The 18,952-nt window shown below is 44.2% G+C and overlaps 1 protein-coding gene across 1 annotated transcript; it reads right to left on the reverse strand.

Moving 5' to 3' along the window:
* Positions 1 to 6,045: 6,045 nt before the first annotated feature.
* Positions 6,046 to 12,605, reverse strand: LOC111239442 (fibroblast growth factor 18-like). The gene is made up of 5 exons (XM_022769328.1): positions 12,497 to 12,605; positions 8,894 to 8,933; positions 8,510 to 8,690; positions 6,725 to 6,831; positions 6,046 to 6,540 (listed from the first exon to the last, which is right to left on the reverse strand). The coding sequence occupies exons 1-5, from the start codon at positions 12,526 to 12,528 to the stop codon at positions 6,271 to 6,273; spliced, it is 630 nt and encodes a 209-aa protein (XP_022625049.1). The 5' UTR covers positions 12,529 to 12,605; the 3' UTR covers positions 6,046 to 6,270.
* Positions 12,606 to 18,952: the final 6,347 nt, after the last annotated feature.

An 18,952-nucleotide genomic window follows, 5' to 3' on the forward strand; every position in this document is an offset into this window, starting at 1 on the left:
ACGACCTTTTTTATGCTTTATTATGCTATTTTGTTTTTATTACTTACTATAGTATGATGTTTTTATGACTTACTCCAATATGAAGTTTTTATGACTTACTATATACTATGTTGGTATTATGACATTTTTATACCTTACAATACTATGATGCTTTTTATGCTTTACTATTCTATTTCATTTTCATGATTTACTATACTATGTTGTTTTCATGACTTACTATGACAGTTTTCATGACTTACTACACTATATTGGTACTATAACGTTTTTATACCTTGCTAAACTATGACATTTTCTTATACCTTCCAATGGTATGTTGTTTTTTAACGCATTTCTATACTTAATGCCTTACTATACTATGACGTTTTTATGACTTATTATACTATGACGCTTTTCATGACTTACCATACTATGACGGTTTTATTACATACAATACAATATTCGTTCTATGATTTTAAATACGATGACGTTTTTATGACTTACTATAACATGATGTTTTTATGAATTATTATGCTATTTCATTTTTTATGCCTTACTATACTATGATGTTTTTTTTGCCTTACTATACTATTTCGTTTTTATGACATACTGACATACTGTACTATGATGTTTCTTTGACTTCCTATACCACGACATTTTAATGCCTTACTGTACTATGTAGTTTTCTTATTCCTTACTTTACAATGACATTTTTCATGTCTGGCTATACTATGACGTTTTTTATGCTTTACTATACTATGACGTTTTTATGACTTACTATGCTATGACGTTCTTATGCCTTACCATACTATGATGTATTTATGACTTACTATACTATGTCGTTACTATGACGTTTCTGTTCCTTACTATATTATGACATTTTTTATGCCTTACTACACTATTTCGTTTTCATGACTTCCTATACTGGAATCCTATACTATAAATGTTTTTTTTAGGACTTGCTATACCATGTAGTTTTTATTACTTACTATAGAATGTCATTTTTAATGACTTACTACACCATGTCGTTTGTATGACCTGCTTTACTATGACGTTTTTATGCCTAAATATAATGTGACCTTTTTTTTCCTCACTATAATATATCAGTTTTATGACTTGCTGTATTATGACGTTTTTTATGACGTACTATACTTTGTCGTTTTCATTACTTACTATATACTATGACAGTTCTATGACTTGCTATACGATGACGTTTTCATACCTTACTATACTATGTCGCCTTTTATGCCTTACTATACTATGACATTTTTTATTTCTTGATATACTTTGAAGTTTACTATACTATAACTTTACTATACTATAACTTTTTTATGCCTTAGTATACTATGTCATTAATATCATGTTTTTATACCTTACTATATTATGACATTTTTATGACTTACTATACTATGTCGTCACTATGAAGTTTTCATGACTTACTATACTCTGACGTTTTTTGCCTTACTATAACTTTTTTTATGCCTAAGTATACTATGATGTTTTTATGGCTTACTAACTATGACATTTTCATGACTTACCATACTATGTCATTACTATCACATTTTTATACCTTACTATATTATGACGTTTTTATGACTTCTTATATTATGAGTTTTTATGCCTTATTATACTATGTCATTTTTTATGCCTTACTATATTATATTTTTTTATGACTTACTATACTATGCCGTGTTTATACATTAATATACCATTTCGTTTTTATGCCTCACTATACTATGACGTTGTTTATGTTTTACTATAATATTATGTTTTTATGACTTACTATACTATGGTGTTAGCATGACGTTTCTATAACTTACTATACTATCACATTTTAATGCTTCAGCATACTATTTCGTTTTTATTACTTACTATATTATTACGTTTTGTAGCAAGAAAGAATGCCTGGATAAGGTGTTTACATGTCATAATATACTGATGTGTAGCATATCCAGGATTTAGAAGCCAGGATGTACCTACCCAACACACACCCGTTTAGATCACTACATTTTCTGCAGTTCTGTGTTAAATGATCCTATGTAGGTGAGAAGTGGCTGCAATCCTGTTCTATCAGCTGTATTTATCAATATGGACAGCAACATGTAGGTAGTTTTAAATCTTTTAGTCCAATCAATGTCTATAAGTAATCGCTCACAGCTGTTCTCAAGAGATTATATGTTGTATACACATACTGTTTCTTGAAAAATTACAGTATTTTGTTAAGTAGAAAGATGTATGTGGGTAAAGATGAGACTAAGTTAACTGACTTGATTCAAAATGGCCTTTCATTACTTTTCACACATATTGACCCAGAATGGTCAATCACTTATATTCACTTCATTAACAGTGTTTCAGTCATTGGGTAAAATTAGTTTAGACTGTCAACATTAAGCATTAATAAATACAAGTGTTTGACAGTAACAGAACTTTGACAGTCAAAAAATGTTTAGAGTAAAATAACTAAAGGCCTTTTTGCATCCACCAAGTCATAATAAACTCAAACTTGTTTCAATTCTAACCACATTATATGTGTTACAACTCAGTGCCAATAGTTTTGACATTATGCACCTGTAAGTAAGACTTACTTTTTTACAGTTGCTTCAAGTCATTTAACAAAAAACAAATGTTGGTTTAAGTGTGCTGTGTGGTCACTGTAATAAGAATGGCCACCAGGTGGGAGTATGAACTCAGCTATCTCTTCAGTGTAATCTGTTTATGAGACCTAGGCTCTGACTGTTTGGTTGCCAAGTTTGGAGTCTAAACAACCTGTTACTGTAGATCACATACTCAGTCTTGTAAACACCATAACTGTGAAGGAGAAATGTATGTTTGAAATGCTTAAAGTGGTTCATTTATAGCAAAGCTGAGGCGAGTGTATTTGAGCTCTGTAATACGTCTGCCTGGTGATTGTGCAGTGTGTATTCTCTCAGCTAGGAGAAGGAGGGGAGTTGGCCTGCTGGTGGGGTTGGTTTTGTGCATTTCTGGGTTTAGTTCAGTATAGTAGAATGTTTCAAATTCTGGGAATAAGTTATGTGGGATGGATTTGTGCTTGGTGGAGCACCATTAGTATATGATGTGTGTATGTGTTGGATATGGGTGTGTGTGCTTCCTCTGGGTCTGTGGGATTTTGGCCCATAATTCCTGCAGCTCTCAGGTCACAGCTCCGTTCTCACGCACATATTTGGCATTCCTTCACCGACATGATTACCATACACCTTCCACTCTGGGTTTGGCTACGCGGGATATTTCCATCATTCCCGAGTGGAACTAGAGCAACGTTCCAGAAATGAACAACTCACCCCACCACCACCGCTACCCCCTACTCAGTCTTCTTTATCCCACCCCCACACCCCGTTTCTCTCCCACCCCACTGTCTCCTCTTTATACCAGCCCCCCCCTCCAGCACAGATTCCTGCTGCCTTGCAATAGGAATCCTCTGGTACAACCCTTTTTTTCCCCCTGAGTCAGCTGTTTGTGTCTGCCGGCATGATTGGGTCATTTGGCAGCGACATCTCTTCAGTGACCTCCTGCTAGGACAGGGAAGGAAAGGGGGTGGGGGGGGTGGGGGGTAAGAGCAGGATAGATGAGAGAAGAAGCAGCTATGAAACTCTATCTAGCTACTGCATGTTTCCCTTCCACTGTTCTGTCTGACCCTTCATGCTGCATATTCATTGCTGAACTTTATAATGTGGAGCTCACTGTCAATTTTTGCACAACAGTTGGGGCTCAACAGTTTTCTTAGGCAATTTGAAGGGGTTCCTGAGTGAAGCTGGCCCACCTTAGATTTGTATTTTTCATGTAATTTAATATCTGAGGTTCGAGCTTCAGTGACTACTTCAAGCCAAACCGACAAGAACTTGAGAATCTGTTCTTCTGTGGCCTTAAGATACTTGCGCCTTGTCTCTATTAGAAATCTGCTGCTCGAAGAACTTTCCCCAGTTTGTTTGATGAATTGTTGTGGGAAATTGTTCAGCTTCAGAGTAACTCTCATACCTGTTAGGAGGAAGAGAGAATAGTTTTCTACTGGTGGCCCTTGATACTTGCCCAGAGAATATTTTTAAATCTCTTATATAGTTTTCTAATAATTCTGAAGCCAGTTGTGGCTGTAAGTAATTTACATGATCATTTCTTTTATTTAATCGGTCATTATCTATAAAATGCAAAAAAAAAATTCAAAAAATATAAAATGCCTCTTAGGAGTGAACAATATGGTTAAAAAACTATCATGTTAAATGTAATTTCATATTAAAATATTGATGTCTATTGTGATGAAGTAAATGTTCAGTAAATTCAAGTGAAGAGTTGTTTATGGATAAAATAACTAGAGGGCAATGCCTGTTCTTGTTTTAACCAGTAAATTAAATATCTCAAACATGAAGGTACATGGATGCAAAAATTCTGCAAACGTTGCCATGACGTAATCTCTGATGGTTGCCAGATTTATATTGTATCATGCTATAAACAGAATCATCACATCGCCTAACACTATGTCCAGTCCAAGGTGATATTTTGCTTGTTTGTTTAACCAATATTCCAAAACCCAAAGATATTCAGTTCAGAATGAAATCAAGCTGAGAAAACCGTCAAACCTTCACATTAGTAGTCATTTTTTCCCTTTCCTGTTTTTTTTTACATAGCTTAAACTACTCTTAATTATGAAAATTGTTACCAATCAATTTTTTGTCAATCAACCAACTGAGCAGTAAAGTCATCCAACCACATATGGAGCAACTGTGACCTTGAATCTCTTTCTACAGTCAACTTGTTGAGAGAAAAGAGTTTGAGGAAGCAGTGTAAAAAGGCTTGGAGACACAGGAAATGTTTCTGTAAGGTTTACTGAGTCGAGAAAGACTGCTGCACACAGAGCTGAAATAAATAAATGAAATAATTTTATCATAATAATTATAGTAACCATCATAGTAAGATTGCTTATTTAGGGTTTCTGTCTTCTTTTATATATATAATATATATAACTTTCAATAAATTGTTCCCTTTAATATTTTTTCTCCTGTGTGTATGCATGAGACTTTGGTTTGTTCCACTGAATGTCCTGGTAGCAGCACTCTGTATCCACGGTATCGCACAGGAGCATCATCCCCTGGGTCGTTTCTATAGCAATGCTAATAGAGAAGGTACCCTCCCCACCGTGCTCGTCCCTGCGCTCGTCACCCTCGGCACCTATAAGCTGAGGGTGATGTGTCCTTGGGGGAAGGGGGGGGTGGGGATGGGGGGCATGGGGAGGAGTCATGAAGAAGGTCTCCAGTTGTCTTTGGTTGGTCGTTGGTTTGGTTTGCTGTGATTGGCTGGCTGTATTTGGTGCAGCTTGGTTTTTATACATTCCAGTTCCTAAAGCTTCAGTCCCTGCGGTGAGTTGTCACGGGTTCATGCAGGGACTGCATGGTCCCTTTCCAGAGTCCCTCGTGATCCAGCTTCACTCATGGTTGTTGGTGCACTCATTCACGCACACAAGCGCGCGCACACACACACACACACACACACACACACACACACACACACACACACACTCTTACGTACATGTCCTTGTCTTCTTCTTACAAACATGCATTTATTCAAGTCACTCACTCGATCATTCCTTCATTCATCCTCTTGTCATCCATCCTTCCATTCGTCCAACAGTCTCACAGGTTCTCACCAATTTAGCAGTGAGACAAATAAGTGCGTCACATGTCAACAGTTCATTATTGGTCCATTTGATCTGTGAAGATCACTCCCTTTGTCCACTTGACCATTTTCTTGTCTTCTCCTTCCTGTTTTCCCTTTATCCGTAGGCTAGGCACCCACTCTCTTGTTCAGTCAGCTTTTCCCACCCTTGTTCTCTCTGTATGGTCCAGTTGTAATCCCATACTTGACAGTGTCCAGCTGGTCCAGAAAAGGAGACATGAAGGCCTTGTGGTTTTTGTGGTGAGGGGAATAAAGGCCTTTGTCGAGCCTGGGACTCTGGCTGCCCTTCAGGTTCCCTGTCAGTATTTCTGGCCAATGAAGGGAAGCAGACCAGGTCCATAGAGCTTCCAGCCACAGACCAGTAATGGTCCAGTTGGTCCAGTAAGGGAACTAAAACTGAGAGGAATGATCACTAACTATGGGGCTGTAGTGGCAAATTAGTTGGTGTAAAGCTAAACCCCGTGAATGATTCATCAAGTTTCTGGTCAATGTTTGTCCCATAAAAGGGAGTTGTTCAGTCATGTGTGACAGAAGAGATGACTGGGTTAGCCAATGCCAGGCTCAGGTCAAGGCTTTGGATGACGAGACAGTGGGTGCTAGCGTTAGCCACTACTAGCGGGGCCCGGTAGCGCGCACCCTCTTGCCACGCTTGCTGACGGTGGTGAAGCGGAAGGGGGTGGTGAGGTCAGGCTGCTCCCCAGGCGGAAAGCGCTTCATGAAGTGCACGTCCTGCTGGTTGGGGAGTGTGTGGGGGCCACGGCGAGGGCGACCTCTTTTAGTGAAGCCCACATACCAACCCGTGTAGCGCGCTGACATCAGAGCTGTGTAGTGGTTTTCCAGAACCTTTTCCACAAAGACGCAGTCGGCGCTTCGATTACTGGCCTTCTGAGAGAGCAGAGAAACCACAGGTACCCACCCACACCCACACCCACACACACACACACACACACACACACACACACACACACACACACACATTGGAAGAAACAAAGAGAGGCTGGTCAGGAAACTGTAAGATTAATAGATGTTTTTGTAAAACATGTCTCTAGAAAAAAAGAAGTCTCACCTTTCCTACCAGCTTGCCGCGGCGGTTCATGCACAGGTAGAAATTAGTTTCTTTGCCACGGATTCTCACCTGGCTACCAAAGGTATCGGCCTCCACTACGAGCTGGGCTTGTGAAGGGACAGACACAGAGACAGACAGACATTAGAGCCAAAGGCAATAGAGAAAAATACAGTATGTTGTGTTTAAAGGACTTCAAGGCTGTATCACACAAATCACAGGTAGAAAGATTAGAGTAACTAAAATTTAGAAATCATTTAGTTTCAACCTTCAAGTATAACTTTTTACACATTAACAGCACTAACACAACACTAACACTAACAGACCCAGTGCCAAGTAGTGTAACCCTAATTGCACAGATTACCAGCCACCATTAAATCAGATTTGGCTTTTAAACCAGATAAGGCATTCACATTGAATCACAGTTTTAGGATTCATAGTTGCTATTAAATGTGCTGATAAATCACAGACAGATGTAAATGTCTCTGGTTGGACAGATGGTTGTTAGATAAGCCTGGTCACACACATGTGGATGTGAGGCCGCTGACCACAAATGGGCCTCGTAAAAAAGATAACAGCCAAGAGTAGACGGAGCACGGTGAGCCGAGAGGAGCGGCAGAACACTCAGACTGTGTGCCTGCGATACTGTTGTTTTAAGGTGCGTGCGTGTGCGCATACATCCCTGTGTGTTTGTGTGTGTTTGTGTGTGCAGGTGTGTGCATGTTCATCCTTCCAGGCAATACTGCTCCACTAACTGCACATCTTCAGACAGCGGTTGTGCCTGTTTAAAAATAAATCCCTAAAATGGTTCCTACATGACCTTAGTCAACAAAGGGGTCAAGAGAAATCAATACCTCCCTCCCTCTTGCCCTCTTCCTCTCTCTTCCCCCAACTCTCCTCTCGTCTCCCTTCTGCTCTTCCTCTTCTTGTTTATACCTTCATGCACCTGCCCCTTCTTTGCTTTATTTCTTCTCTCTCTGCTCTTGGCTGCTCTCGTCGCTACATTTGGTCAGTTTTTGTTGGATTTATCATCTTTTTCTAGTGGTGTTCAGGCAGGCTTTTGCATCTACGATCCCATCTATAGCTTGAAGTGGTGTGAAGAGCAACCTGACGTGTTTGTGAATGGACAGGACAAGCAACATGAGCCGCCACTGGGGCACATACAGAAATATGAACTCTAGCTTTATGGCTTAGCTTTCCTCTGCCCATTGATTCTGTGTGTGGTTTAAGAATGGGCTGCACATCATTACAGACGGAGAAGGTGGACAGGAGGGGGAGGGAGAGGGGGATGGACAGAAGGAGTGTTAGAGGATGGAGGGAGGGGAGGGAGAGGAAGCCTGCTGTTTTAAATCCAGAGGAGACAACAGGGAGGATGAGAAATCAATGGAGGGATCGATGAAGGAGATGAGTTTCTAACACTCGGTCCAACACTCTACCTGCTAGGCTTCTCCCTCTAACTCACTTTTTTTTCCACTAACACCTTTTCTTTCTCTCTCTCTTTCTTTCGCTCTCTTGTGAATCATTGAGTCAGCAGCCAGTCGATGAGGTCTTTGTACTCCCAAGACAAGCTCCACTGCCCCTCTGCCAAAGCCTGGGGAGGCATGTGTGTGTGCTTTTGTGAGTGTGCCTGCACAGTTGCATTCTGTATCCGCTCATGCATGCACTTGCTCAACCTTTAAGTCTTTGTAGTTGCAGCCGTGCATGTGTGTGCAAGTAAGCATCTTTCTCGGTGTGCATACACACATTCACCAAAGTGTTTGCCTGTGTTCTGCTGTGTGTGTGTCTTACCATATTTGTCTCCATCTTCTCCCCGGGCACTGATTCTGCGCCCCAGCACCTGGACGTGTTTACCGCTGGTGCGGCTGTAGAGCTGGTAGACCCGGTGGTGTCGCCGACTCATGGTGTCTCGCACCTGTGTCTGGTTCTCCACATGCACACTGAAGTTGACTCCATCCACACCAAGTACCTGCTGGGAGCACATGCACAAACACACCCAGAGGTTGGCACACACACAGAGAGAGAGAGAGAGAGAGAGAGAGAGAGAGAGAGAGAGAGAGAGAGAGAGAGAGAGACACAGAGACCGAGAGTCATGAACAGGCTCGAAAAATTGCATGTACTACCGATGTACAACTTATCTTACAATCACTCTTTGTCATGCATGCACACTCTAACCTGTAATGGATTGCACATCACCAGCAACATCTGGATACATCTGGAAAAAGTAGAAACAGATGAGTTTAGAAATATGTAAGCAACACTGAATGCTGGAAGAGTCGGGCTTGACACCATCGTTTCCATCTCTTTCTTCTCTGCCGTTCTTTCTGTTCAACATCTCTTTTCCTTATTGGGTGATTACTCACACTGCTGGGTGTGCAGCTGGCACAGCGACTTGACATACAGACAGGCACATGTCCAGGGATCAGCAGACAGACAACACCCAAAGCACTGTTTATAGTAACACTACCAGCCTTCTGTCCAAACCCACTTTCTGACCCGTTCATGACTTTCGCCACACCAAAATCTGGCCTCCAAATGACCTGATTGGACCGTGGCGAAATGGCAAACATGCCGAGACAACTAGAACATGTTTTGGTTTGGACATCTAAGGGAAACTGGCTGGCTTATTTGGCTGCTCTGTGTATGTAGACAGCTGGGCTGGACTACAGGTGTACACTCTGCTGTGATGTGGCTTTGGAGCAAGGGTGCACTGTGGTTACATTTAGAGATGCTATGAATAAGTGAGGACATGAGCTTACAAAATGTGTGGAAAGATAATGTGTGGAGGAATCAATTGGTGAGGAGTGATCACAGTGATGTAGGAGGCAGAAATCATGTGTATGGTCCATGTAAAAATTTTCTGTATTTCTTCTTGCTAACTATCTTTAGAGACATTTATGATTGAAACAGCTGGTTACAGTTAGAATTAAAATTCTTCTCACTTTATCACATTGCTTAATTGAAGTTTAGACCTTGACCTTGGATATATCAAATGTTATTTACAACTTTAGTAAGGGAGTGATTGTGTTACGCAAAATCAACTCTGGCAGTCCATGAACTGCTCTGAATTAGTGGCTGAGGACTTGATGAAGTTCAGAACCAAGTGTGTGGGCTGAAAAGCAATTCTACGAATTTTGTCTTTCCCCACCTCATCTTTTGCTATCTCTCTGCATGCCTCTTCTCTCTCTCTCTGCTCCACTGTCTTTCTCTGACTTGTTGTCCTCCCTCTCTCCTCTACTTTATCTCTCACTCTCTGTCCACTCTATCTTTCTCCTATCGTTCCCTGGCTCCCATCTTCCTTTATGTTTGGGGTTAGCAGGATGACTCCTCCACACTGTCATGGGCATGCACACAGATGTGCAGATGTGTGCAGGGTGTGTGTGTGTACAGGAGGAGCAAGCAGCTGACAGCTGGGCCAAAGCAAAGACATACGCGCTGCTGAGAGAGGGAGATAGCGAGAGAGGTAGACTGAGAGGTACACAAAGGGATCAGGAGAAAGCAGGACACAGGAAGGTGAAATAAGAATAAACAGAGGGGAGATGAAGCCAGAGAAGGCTGACAGTGAATAAAAGAGGTGGGAGATAAAATCAGAAAGAACGGGCAGATGCACATGAGACAGACAGAGGAGAGAGGGTCAAAGAAGACTAAGGTTACATCTCGAGGAAAGGAGAAGAAAAAGTGGCAAAATGAGAGACAGTGGTGTAACCACAGAGTGTGGTCTGGCGTGAGAAGTAGACAAAAAGATAAATAATGGGAAAGAAGAGGAAGGGGGTTCAACTCATGCACATCGTAACATATGTCACTGCCTCCTGACTCACACACACACACACACACACACACACACACACACACACACACACACACACACACACACACACACACACACACACATATACCATCATAAGCCTCTTGTTTCCTTTCTCCCCCCCCCTCTTTCACAACATTTCTTTCCCATAGCTGGTGTGTTGGCCCCTGAGTCCTTCTAATAGATGCAGACATCCTGGGCAACGCAGTAAAGTGTTGGCCCTCACATTTTGCCTGCGCAGCCGAAAAAACCTGAGCGCCTGTGCATTGTGAGGACTCTCAGCTGTTAAAACACCACGGCTGCACTGCCGCCGAGGACACTGCAGGAAAAGTGCCTCAGCACTGGATTCCCCCGCTCCCACAAAAACCACCGACACTCCATATTATGCCAGCCACAGAGAGAAAGAGAAGGAGAGAGGAAAGAGGGAGACAGGATCAGCCAGGGGGTGGGGGAGGGATGAGAAAACGAGAGAATAAGAGAGCGCAGAGTAAAAGTCGGGGAGAGTAAAGACAGAAGGAGGTATGGAGAGAGGGAAAGCCCGGTGCGCCTTGGACGGCTGCCAAAACAAGCAAGGGTCTGACATCATAAACCTGCGTCCCAGCAGATCTACCATATGGAGGCTGCGGTTAGACTAGCAGGCCTCAGCACCGAGGACTGGGCACCAGCGTGGAGTGAGAGCGGTCGGCCTGGTGGGACTCAGCACAGAGCGGCGGTTTCAGCTGTGTGTAGCAGTGGTTAGCGTGGTAGGCCAACAGTGGAGCAGTGGGCTTCGGCACGGTGCAAGAGTTTCAGATGTTCAGCAGTGGGCCTTGGTGAAGAATAGTGGTTAGGCTAGTGGGTGTGTGAGTGGGATCAGCAGTAATAGGGCCTGTGTTGGAGCAATGGTAAGAGATGAGGAAGACCTCGACATTAAGCTGTGGCTTTAGAAGAGGAGCAGAAACAGGTTGTTGTGGCAAAAGGCCCTTGGCTTTTCTCTCTGGCTAAAAACTTCTGATGAAGTTGGTGAAACAACATGTGGATGAAGTAAAGTGGCTGTGGTAAAACTGATAGGCAAGAGGGAAATGAATGAGAGATGATTGGCTCTGGTAGACCTAAACTAAAACCAGCAGACTAAACAGTGAGACTGCTCCTTCTCAGATACTGCCAGGGGCGCCATCATTCATCAGTTATTAATCCATACTTTTTATCTGAGCAAGTATCTTTGGAAAAAGAAGGGGTATAGGCAAGACAGGAAGACAGATGTAGGCAGTTAGGTGAGTAAGTGGAGAGAGTGTGAGGGAGACACAGGCGGAGAGAGACAGCCAGGCAGACACCAGCAGCAGCAGCAGCAGCAGCAGCAGCAGCAGCAGCAACAGCAGCAGCACACACCCTGTCCAGGTTGTGTGAGGAATGAGAAGTATCTGGAGATGACTGCCATCTGGGAGAAGTACAGCCGACACAAAGAAAGAAAAATAAATCCCTTGGCTTTTAACAAGACACACCTCGAATGGGCAAACTCAAACCCCCTGAGCCTGTATCCTCCTCCCTTAGATTTGCTCTTGGCACTTTATCATTTTCCTATCCCACTAGATAAAGCCGGTGTTATTTGACTCAACTTCTGAAATATTTTCAATAGGAAAAAAAAGCATTTTCTTGGCGATGGGAAAATGGCCTTCTCTAGGCCAGCTTGGCCATCCCTGAAGTAAGTACAGATGGTGATGGAGATGTTTATGGCAGGTTTTATGAGTAACATGGCCCTGACTCTGACCCAGTGACCTTGAACTGTCAGCCAATCAAAACAGGGCCTTCCATGGTATGTTTTCTATGGGGACTGATCAGGAGTGATGTAATCGTTAGAGACTGCAACCTTCCTCTCCATCATCTTCTTCTGTAGCCAGGTCTGTCATTAAACTAGTTTAAACAACTGAGGAAACAGACAGAACCTGAGTGCATAAAAAAGATTATTACATGTTGAAGTGGTAAAAGTGACTTACAAGACGGTCAGCGTGGAAAGAAGGGACCACATTGCTTCCCCCCTCCACTATGGAACTTGGCCCAGAGACAGTCTCCTCGCTCGGTCTGAGCCAGTCCGACAGTCCGGAGAGTTCCCCTGTGTGTTTTGAATCCGCTGGATGTTGTGCAGAGTCAAAGAGTCAGCGGACACTCCCGTTGGCATCGGCGGCGGTGTGCCCCGGTTCCCCCGGTATGGGTAAATGTGCGGGCGCGGGCAAGGTGGGGTGTGAGGCCAGGGTAAGTGTGCCACTGTGACCGCCGGGCAACCTCTAACAGCTGTCCAGACCGGTGGAGAGACAGATGGGCGGGGGAGCAAAGGGGGAAGGTTAGGGCTTTAAACGCTGCGCGTCCCCGACAAGGAGAGGAACAGGTGAAAGCGCGCTCACGCGTCACAGATAACCAACTCCAATCGACCTTGTTGACCCTCAGAGTGACGCTCGGCCCCGCGGACAGCTGCGGTGCGTGCGTAATCTTCTGCGTAATCCAATGCGTAACGTTTCAGCGCAACAGCAAGCTTCTGGTCTCCAAAATGAATTCTGTTGTAGGTGAGATGATAAAAGAAAGTGGCGGAGTGTTTGTCCCGGCACAGACACACAGGTTTAGTCCCAGCAGAGCAGGGTCAGGAGCTGATGAAGGTGGGATACCTGGGCTGGCTGATGGAGCAGACGGCGAGCTGGAGACGGGGGCTCTTCGGGCGCAGGGTAATGCAGGGCGGCCTCGGTCATGTCTGCTGCCCCACGCTGGCACAACGGGTCTGTGGCTCAGGTGACACCGACCAACAGTGTCCGACAAAGAGGGTGATAAGGTCCTGGAGCGGTCCAGCTCAGAGGGGTATATGGAGAGTGCTGAATGAGAATGGGAGGGGATAATAAAGGGGAAAGAAAGACGAGGGAGGGAGGGGTGGCTGGAGAGGATGGGAACAGCTGTGACTGGGTGGCGGACTCAGCCACCCGCGACACAGCGAGGAAATGACAGCCGCACTTTGCACCTGATTTTCCGGACTTCCCCTCTAGCCTCAGCCGCTGGTTACCGCCTGGCTGCAGTAGTCCTCCCTGCGCCCTCTCGACACAATACCAGCCAAAACACAGCACGATGACATCACCTCCAAAATGTTTGAAGGGGGAAAATGCAATCTGATCTTTTTATTTATTTTTTTAAACGTAGAAAGTTTAAGCAGTTTCTCTGAAGGGGGGGGGGGGGGGGGGGGGCACGAAAGTCTCTTCGTTGCGAGAAAAACGAAGTCCGCGGTGCAAGAGGAGAGGAGTCGAGTTCGCCAGTTTCTGAAGAAATAAAAAAGTTAAAACGGGCGCACTGAAAACGTGTTTACCCCAAATCACACTGACAGATCGACTCCCAGTCCAGAACCTGCACCGTTTCTCTTCCCCTTATATCTGCCTTTCTCTTTCATTCAGACACCAGAGGAGAAAAGGCAAGAGAGAACGCAAGAAGAACCCAGCCGTGCGTTGTTATCCACTTCACTGGTATTATGCAGATCCTTCTCCCTTTCAAAAATTCCAAGGTTTCCTTCCATTAAAGCTCTTCTTGAGAGGGGGGCTGCACAGGAGAGGCGCGTCGGCAGGCACAGACCTCACTCCAAGAAAAACCAGAACAAGATTTTAACAGACGCGGATCAATCCTCCCTCCCTCCCTCCCTCCCTCCTCTCCTCTCTTCTCCTCACTCCCTCCCACCTCTCTCTCTCCCCTTTCTCTCTCTCTCCCTCACACACACGCACATGCACACTTATTGGATCAAAATGGGATTAGTCAGTCGCTATGCGATGCCGACCAAACTTACACTGCAAAAATATCCATTTTAACAAGTGTTCCGTTCTATGTGAAAAACATCTGGTAATGAGGTGAGATAATTTCACTTGTTTACAGTGCAAACCAACTTGTTTCTATAATTTTCCAGAATCAGGCAGTTTTCTTTTGGACTTTTATCTGCGTTATTCTGTCTTGTTTCAACTAATATTTGTTTATGGAAATTCTTCAAACAAGTAAAACGCATTGGAAACAATTAGAGTGATGTCATGGTATCGGAAGGAATTCACATGTTTCCAGAGAAAACTATTGTAAACTGCATTTCAGAACAAACGAATTGGGCTCTTCAAAGAGTCTCTGACCGAAAGAGAAAGTGGCCAAAACTTTCTCTATTTCTTAAAAAATCTCCATAAAACAAAGACACCTGTCTCAGTCAAGTGAACATCTGTCTTAAAGCCAAGCGGACTGCTTGCCCTCCAGTATCTCCCCCGAAGATAACCTCACCCCTGCAGCCTCAGTGGCCCCGGACTCAGGTCGGAGGGTGGAGGGCAGCGCGCTCTCTCACACACCCTTCAGAGTCGCCGCGCTTTCAAGTGATGTATTTTGACTCCCCATTTCATAACTTTTGAGTTAAACCTTAAGAGGGAAAATGAAACGGAGAATGAGAGACAGTCGGGAGGGCGGTATGTAAGCACGGACACGGATCCAAAACGAACATTTCTCAGGGATTTCGGCAGCAACGCCCGCTCTGCGCTCCCAAAACTCCCTCTCACCGCCGCACAACCGCAGACGGTCAGCCAAGCCAACACAACACTCCTGCCATACCTTTCATTCACTCACACACACACACACACACACACACACACACACACACACACACACACACACACACACACACACACACACACACAAATGAGCGGAGAGAAAAAGAATAGAAGGAAAGAGTAAAATTGTGTGTGTGTGTGTGTGTGTGTGTGTGTATAATAGAGGTGGGAGGGGGTTGGCCTCATACATCAGGGACAGTTATCTTGGCTCCAAATGTAGGCTTATTCTTTTCAACATTGTACTTTCAAATCACTCTCTCTCTCTCACACACACACACACACACACACGCACACGCACACGCGCACACGCACACGGACACAGAAACAGAAACAGAAAGACACACACACACACACACACACACACACACACACACACACACACACACACACACACACACACACACACACACACACACACACACACACACACACACACCTAGGACTGGACAGGGTTGAGCTGGGCTGGGTAAGGTACTGTGGTTGAATGCCTTTCCAGTCATGCTTCATAGACAAGCCCCTGGCCTTCTTTCCTACTACTGGCTCTCTCCGTCTTTGCACCTGTGTCTGGGTGCTTTTTCGCTGCTCACCGCACCGCTGCAAGGGACACGAGTGTAAATGTTGTGGAGAGGGATTTGAACCACATTCTGGTGGTGAGGTATGGGCCTGTCTGGTACTCTTAAACCCAGATGGAAGGGTTCAGAAAGGGGACTCTAGCACATCTTGGTACAATGGCAATGGAGTATGAACGAACAGGCAGAAGAGCCCAACTCCACTCACACTCTGGACACAAAAGCCTGGTTTTAACAGTAGTAGCAGATTTGTAGATAGCAATAGGTTTTCCAAAAGAATCTTGATGCGGAGATGATCTTACTCCCATTGTAAATCCATAAAGTTTATGTTACACAAAGAGTCCTCTGGGAAACAAGAGTTAGTGTATCTGGCGCAGCAGTATGAACTCAGATTGAGGTTGAAGTGCAAAAAGAAAACAAAGGACAAATGAAAGTCTGAAGGTCCATTCACTTAAGGCTATACCTGCAGTAAATTACCAGATTTTTCACATTCACATTGTGGGTTCTTCTGAAAATGACTCATTACTTGCTGTGTCTGTAGAGTGGATGATGGACAAAATGATTGGCAGGTGTTTGTACTTGAAGAAAGATGGGATTAGATGCAACGCAGTTAGAAATGATAAACATTTACCCTTACAGTAACCTCAAAACAAGATAAAGTTAAGGAAAACTGAGATAAAACAAACCAGGCCTTTTTTTTCCTCTCTCCCTCTCCTTCTGTCACATCACTCTTTCTCTCATACATTTTCTGTCCTCCCTATCTGTCTCTTTAATCTCCACGGCTGTTTTTTATCTGCTCACTCTGTCCCTCCCTCTGTTTGCAGCCAGCATATTGATTGCCCATGTCTTTGCCTCTGCAGCTCCTGCCTATTGATCCTTAGCTAACACACACACATACACACACACACACACACACACACATCCTCACATACATGAATGTCCCCTTCCCGTTTCCCCATGCTCAGAAACCGTCTTACTTTGATGCAGACCAACTTTGCCACACACATGATTTATAAAAGCACACGTGCGTGTACTCACATGTGCACAAACACACACAAAGAGGCACACACCAGGACACATATTTTTTGCATATACCCTCTGTTGTGCTGAATAGACTTGGCATTGATGGACGTTATGCCTTTGTGTTCCTCTCTCGACTCATTAAAGTGAATAAGAGCCGTGTGTGTGTGTGTGTGTGTGTGTGTGTGTGTGTGTGTGTGTGTGTGTGTGTGTGTGTGTGTGTGTGTGTGTGTGTGTGTGTGTCTGGGCCCCTGTAGCTGCTGTAGGTCTGGGCCCAGCAGCTTTCTCTCTGTGTATCTCTCTCTCTCTCTCTCTTTGACTGGGCCTGCAGGCTTCTTCATCCAGGGAGCCTGGTCAATATGGCCATTCTGTCTAGCAATTAACATCGATCAGCGCTCGTCAATACCGTCAGCACCCAGACAAAGACCCAGGGTGCATTGCGTGTGCTTGCCCTTTCTCTATCACAGTCCAACAAATCCCCAAACAGCACTCTCATTATATGAGGGCATTCTGGCCTGACCCCAAGGTCATCGCGGAGGAGAGGCATGGTGTGCTGGACTCTATGTTATGGGTGACTGGAGTGGAACCTAATGCAGAGCTCGGAGCTTTCTTAGCCACGGGCCAGTTGTTGACTCATTATTACAGTCGTGTGTGTGTGTGTGTGTGTGTGTGTGTAGAGGTGTGGGTGAAGAGTCAAGTGTAGATATGCGTTGGTTTGGTTGTAGTCAAAGACAAGTTGGCAGACAGGCGATATCATCCTCATGCTGTGTACTCTAAAGAGTTAGACACTTTGAAAACTTTGAACATTATAAATGCAATCCATCATTCTGGTGACACACTGTGCAGATTTGGGGTTTTCAGATGTGTCAAGTGCAGTGGATTGTGTCCAATTAGCTTTGTCTATAAGGTATGGGCTGTATATGTTTGGATGGGAGGAGGGATGGGGGGAGGCAGGCCTGTGTGTATGTGGGATCTCTGGGGGGAGAGAGGGGGCTTGTGGCTTTGATTAATACCTGCAGACATGGACCTTAAACTTCACATCAGATGTTGAGATGTCAGCCTAACATTGGTTTCTGGGATAGATATCCCTACTCTGTTAATCACGGGCCAAGTTTAAACTGTTCCCCAATGTGTAAATGTATGAGACACTTAATAAAGGCCCTTTGATGACAGGGGGGCCCATGCGAAGTCAAGGAATGTGTACAGTGTGCTGGGCTTTGAAATGAGAACCTGTTCGCCACTTGTCTGCAAGATGAGAGAATCGACAGCTGCAACTAAGTAAGAGCAGGAATTAATTAGCGGAGAAGCCGATTGTGCGATAGTAAGCCGAAGTGAAAAGTGAGATGAAGAGAAAAGCAAAATATTGTTTTTATTAGCGGCGATGTTGGTGGTGCACAGCCTGCTCCCTTCTCTCGCTTAGCAAGATTAATCCAGTGAATATGAACGTTTACTCTCCTCCGTCCCGGAATCCATTGCAGCTGTTGTCTCTATACATAGACCAGCTGAAGCACTGGAATAACTTTACTTTGACACTTTCAAGTTGGAGGGTTTGATGCTGCTTTGGACTTGTGTCAAGATAATTATTCATGCAATCTAGCCTGTCACTGTTAGGCCAGAGTTTGGTTTTACAGAGGGAATTGTGCCCAGGTAGTCATGTTCTTAAGCCTACACCTGCCTTCTTAGCAGCATACATGGCACGATTTTCATTATGGACCTCATTCAGCGGTTTATTGTCATTGTTGTGAATGAGGATTGCCAAAATGTCTGATAATGCAAAACATCTGTGTCTTTCAGATTAACGAAGTGCATAATACTGCCCTTAAATCCAACAACACATGCAATCCAGCAGCTCAACTGTCTCATCTTTGCCTCTTTGCCATCTGGCAAGACTGCTTGTTGAAGTTTGGACACTTTGCATTGATGAAGTGGTATGTAAAAAACATAAAGACATAAAGACATCAAACTTGGAAGGCGCCATATTTATGCACCTGGATCATATATCAACTTGATCAGGAACTCATGACAGAGCCTCAAGTAGGGGCCAACTATTCAAGAACTTCTGACCATCCCAATAAAATTAAACCAGGGAAATAAATGTCAGCAATAACAGGGACCATCTGAATGTTTAATTTGACATTTAGATGCACAAAGCTGAAAATCAAATGCTACAACACAATGGGGTGAACACACAAAAAAAAGTCCTGTCTAATGGAGATTTACAGCAGGAGTGGCATTGCATGCTGTCTGACACTGATTGGCAGGG

Source organism: Seriola dumerili, unplaced genomic scaffold (genome assembly GCF_002260705.1).
Source record: "Seriola dumerili isolate Sdu_G_001 unplaced genomic scaffold, Sdu_1.0 BDQW01002698.1, whole genome shotgun sequence".
In the NCBI taxonomy this organism is placed as follows: domain Eukaryota; kingdom Metazoa; phylum Chordata; class Actinopteri; order Carangiformes; family Carangidae; genus Seriola; species Seriola dumerili.

Coding starts and splice junctions, on each gene's coding strand:
- LOC111239442 (XM_022769328.1), bottom strand. CDS start 12,528: ATGTGGTCCCTTCTTTCCACGCTGACCGTCTT. Junction 8,934..12,496: donor CTTTCCACGCTGACCGTCTT/GTAAGTCACTTT, acceptor TACTTTTTCCAG/ATGTATCCAGATGTTGCTGG. Junction 6,541..6,724: donor GCGGCAAGCTGGTAGGAAAG/GTGAGACTTCTT, acceptor CTCTCTCAGAAG/GCCAGTAATCGAAGCGCCGA.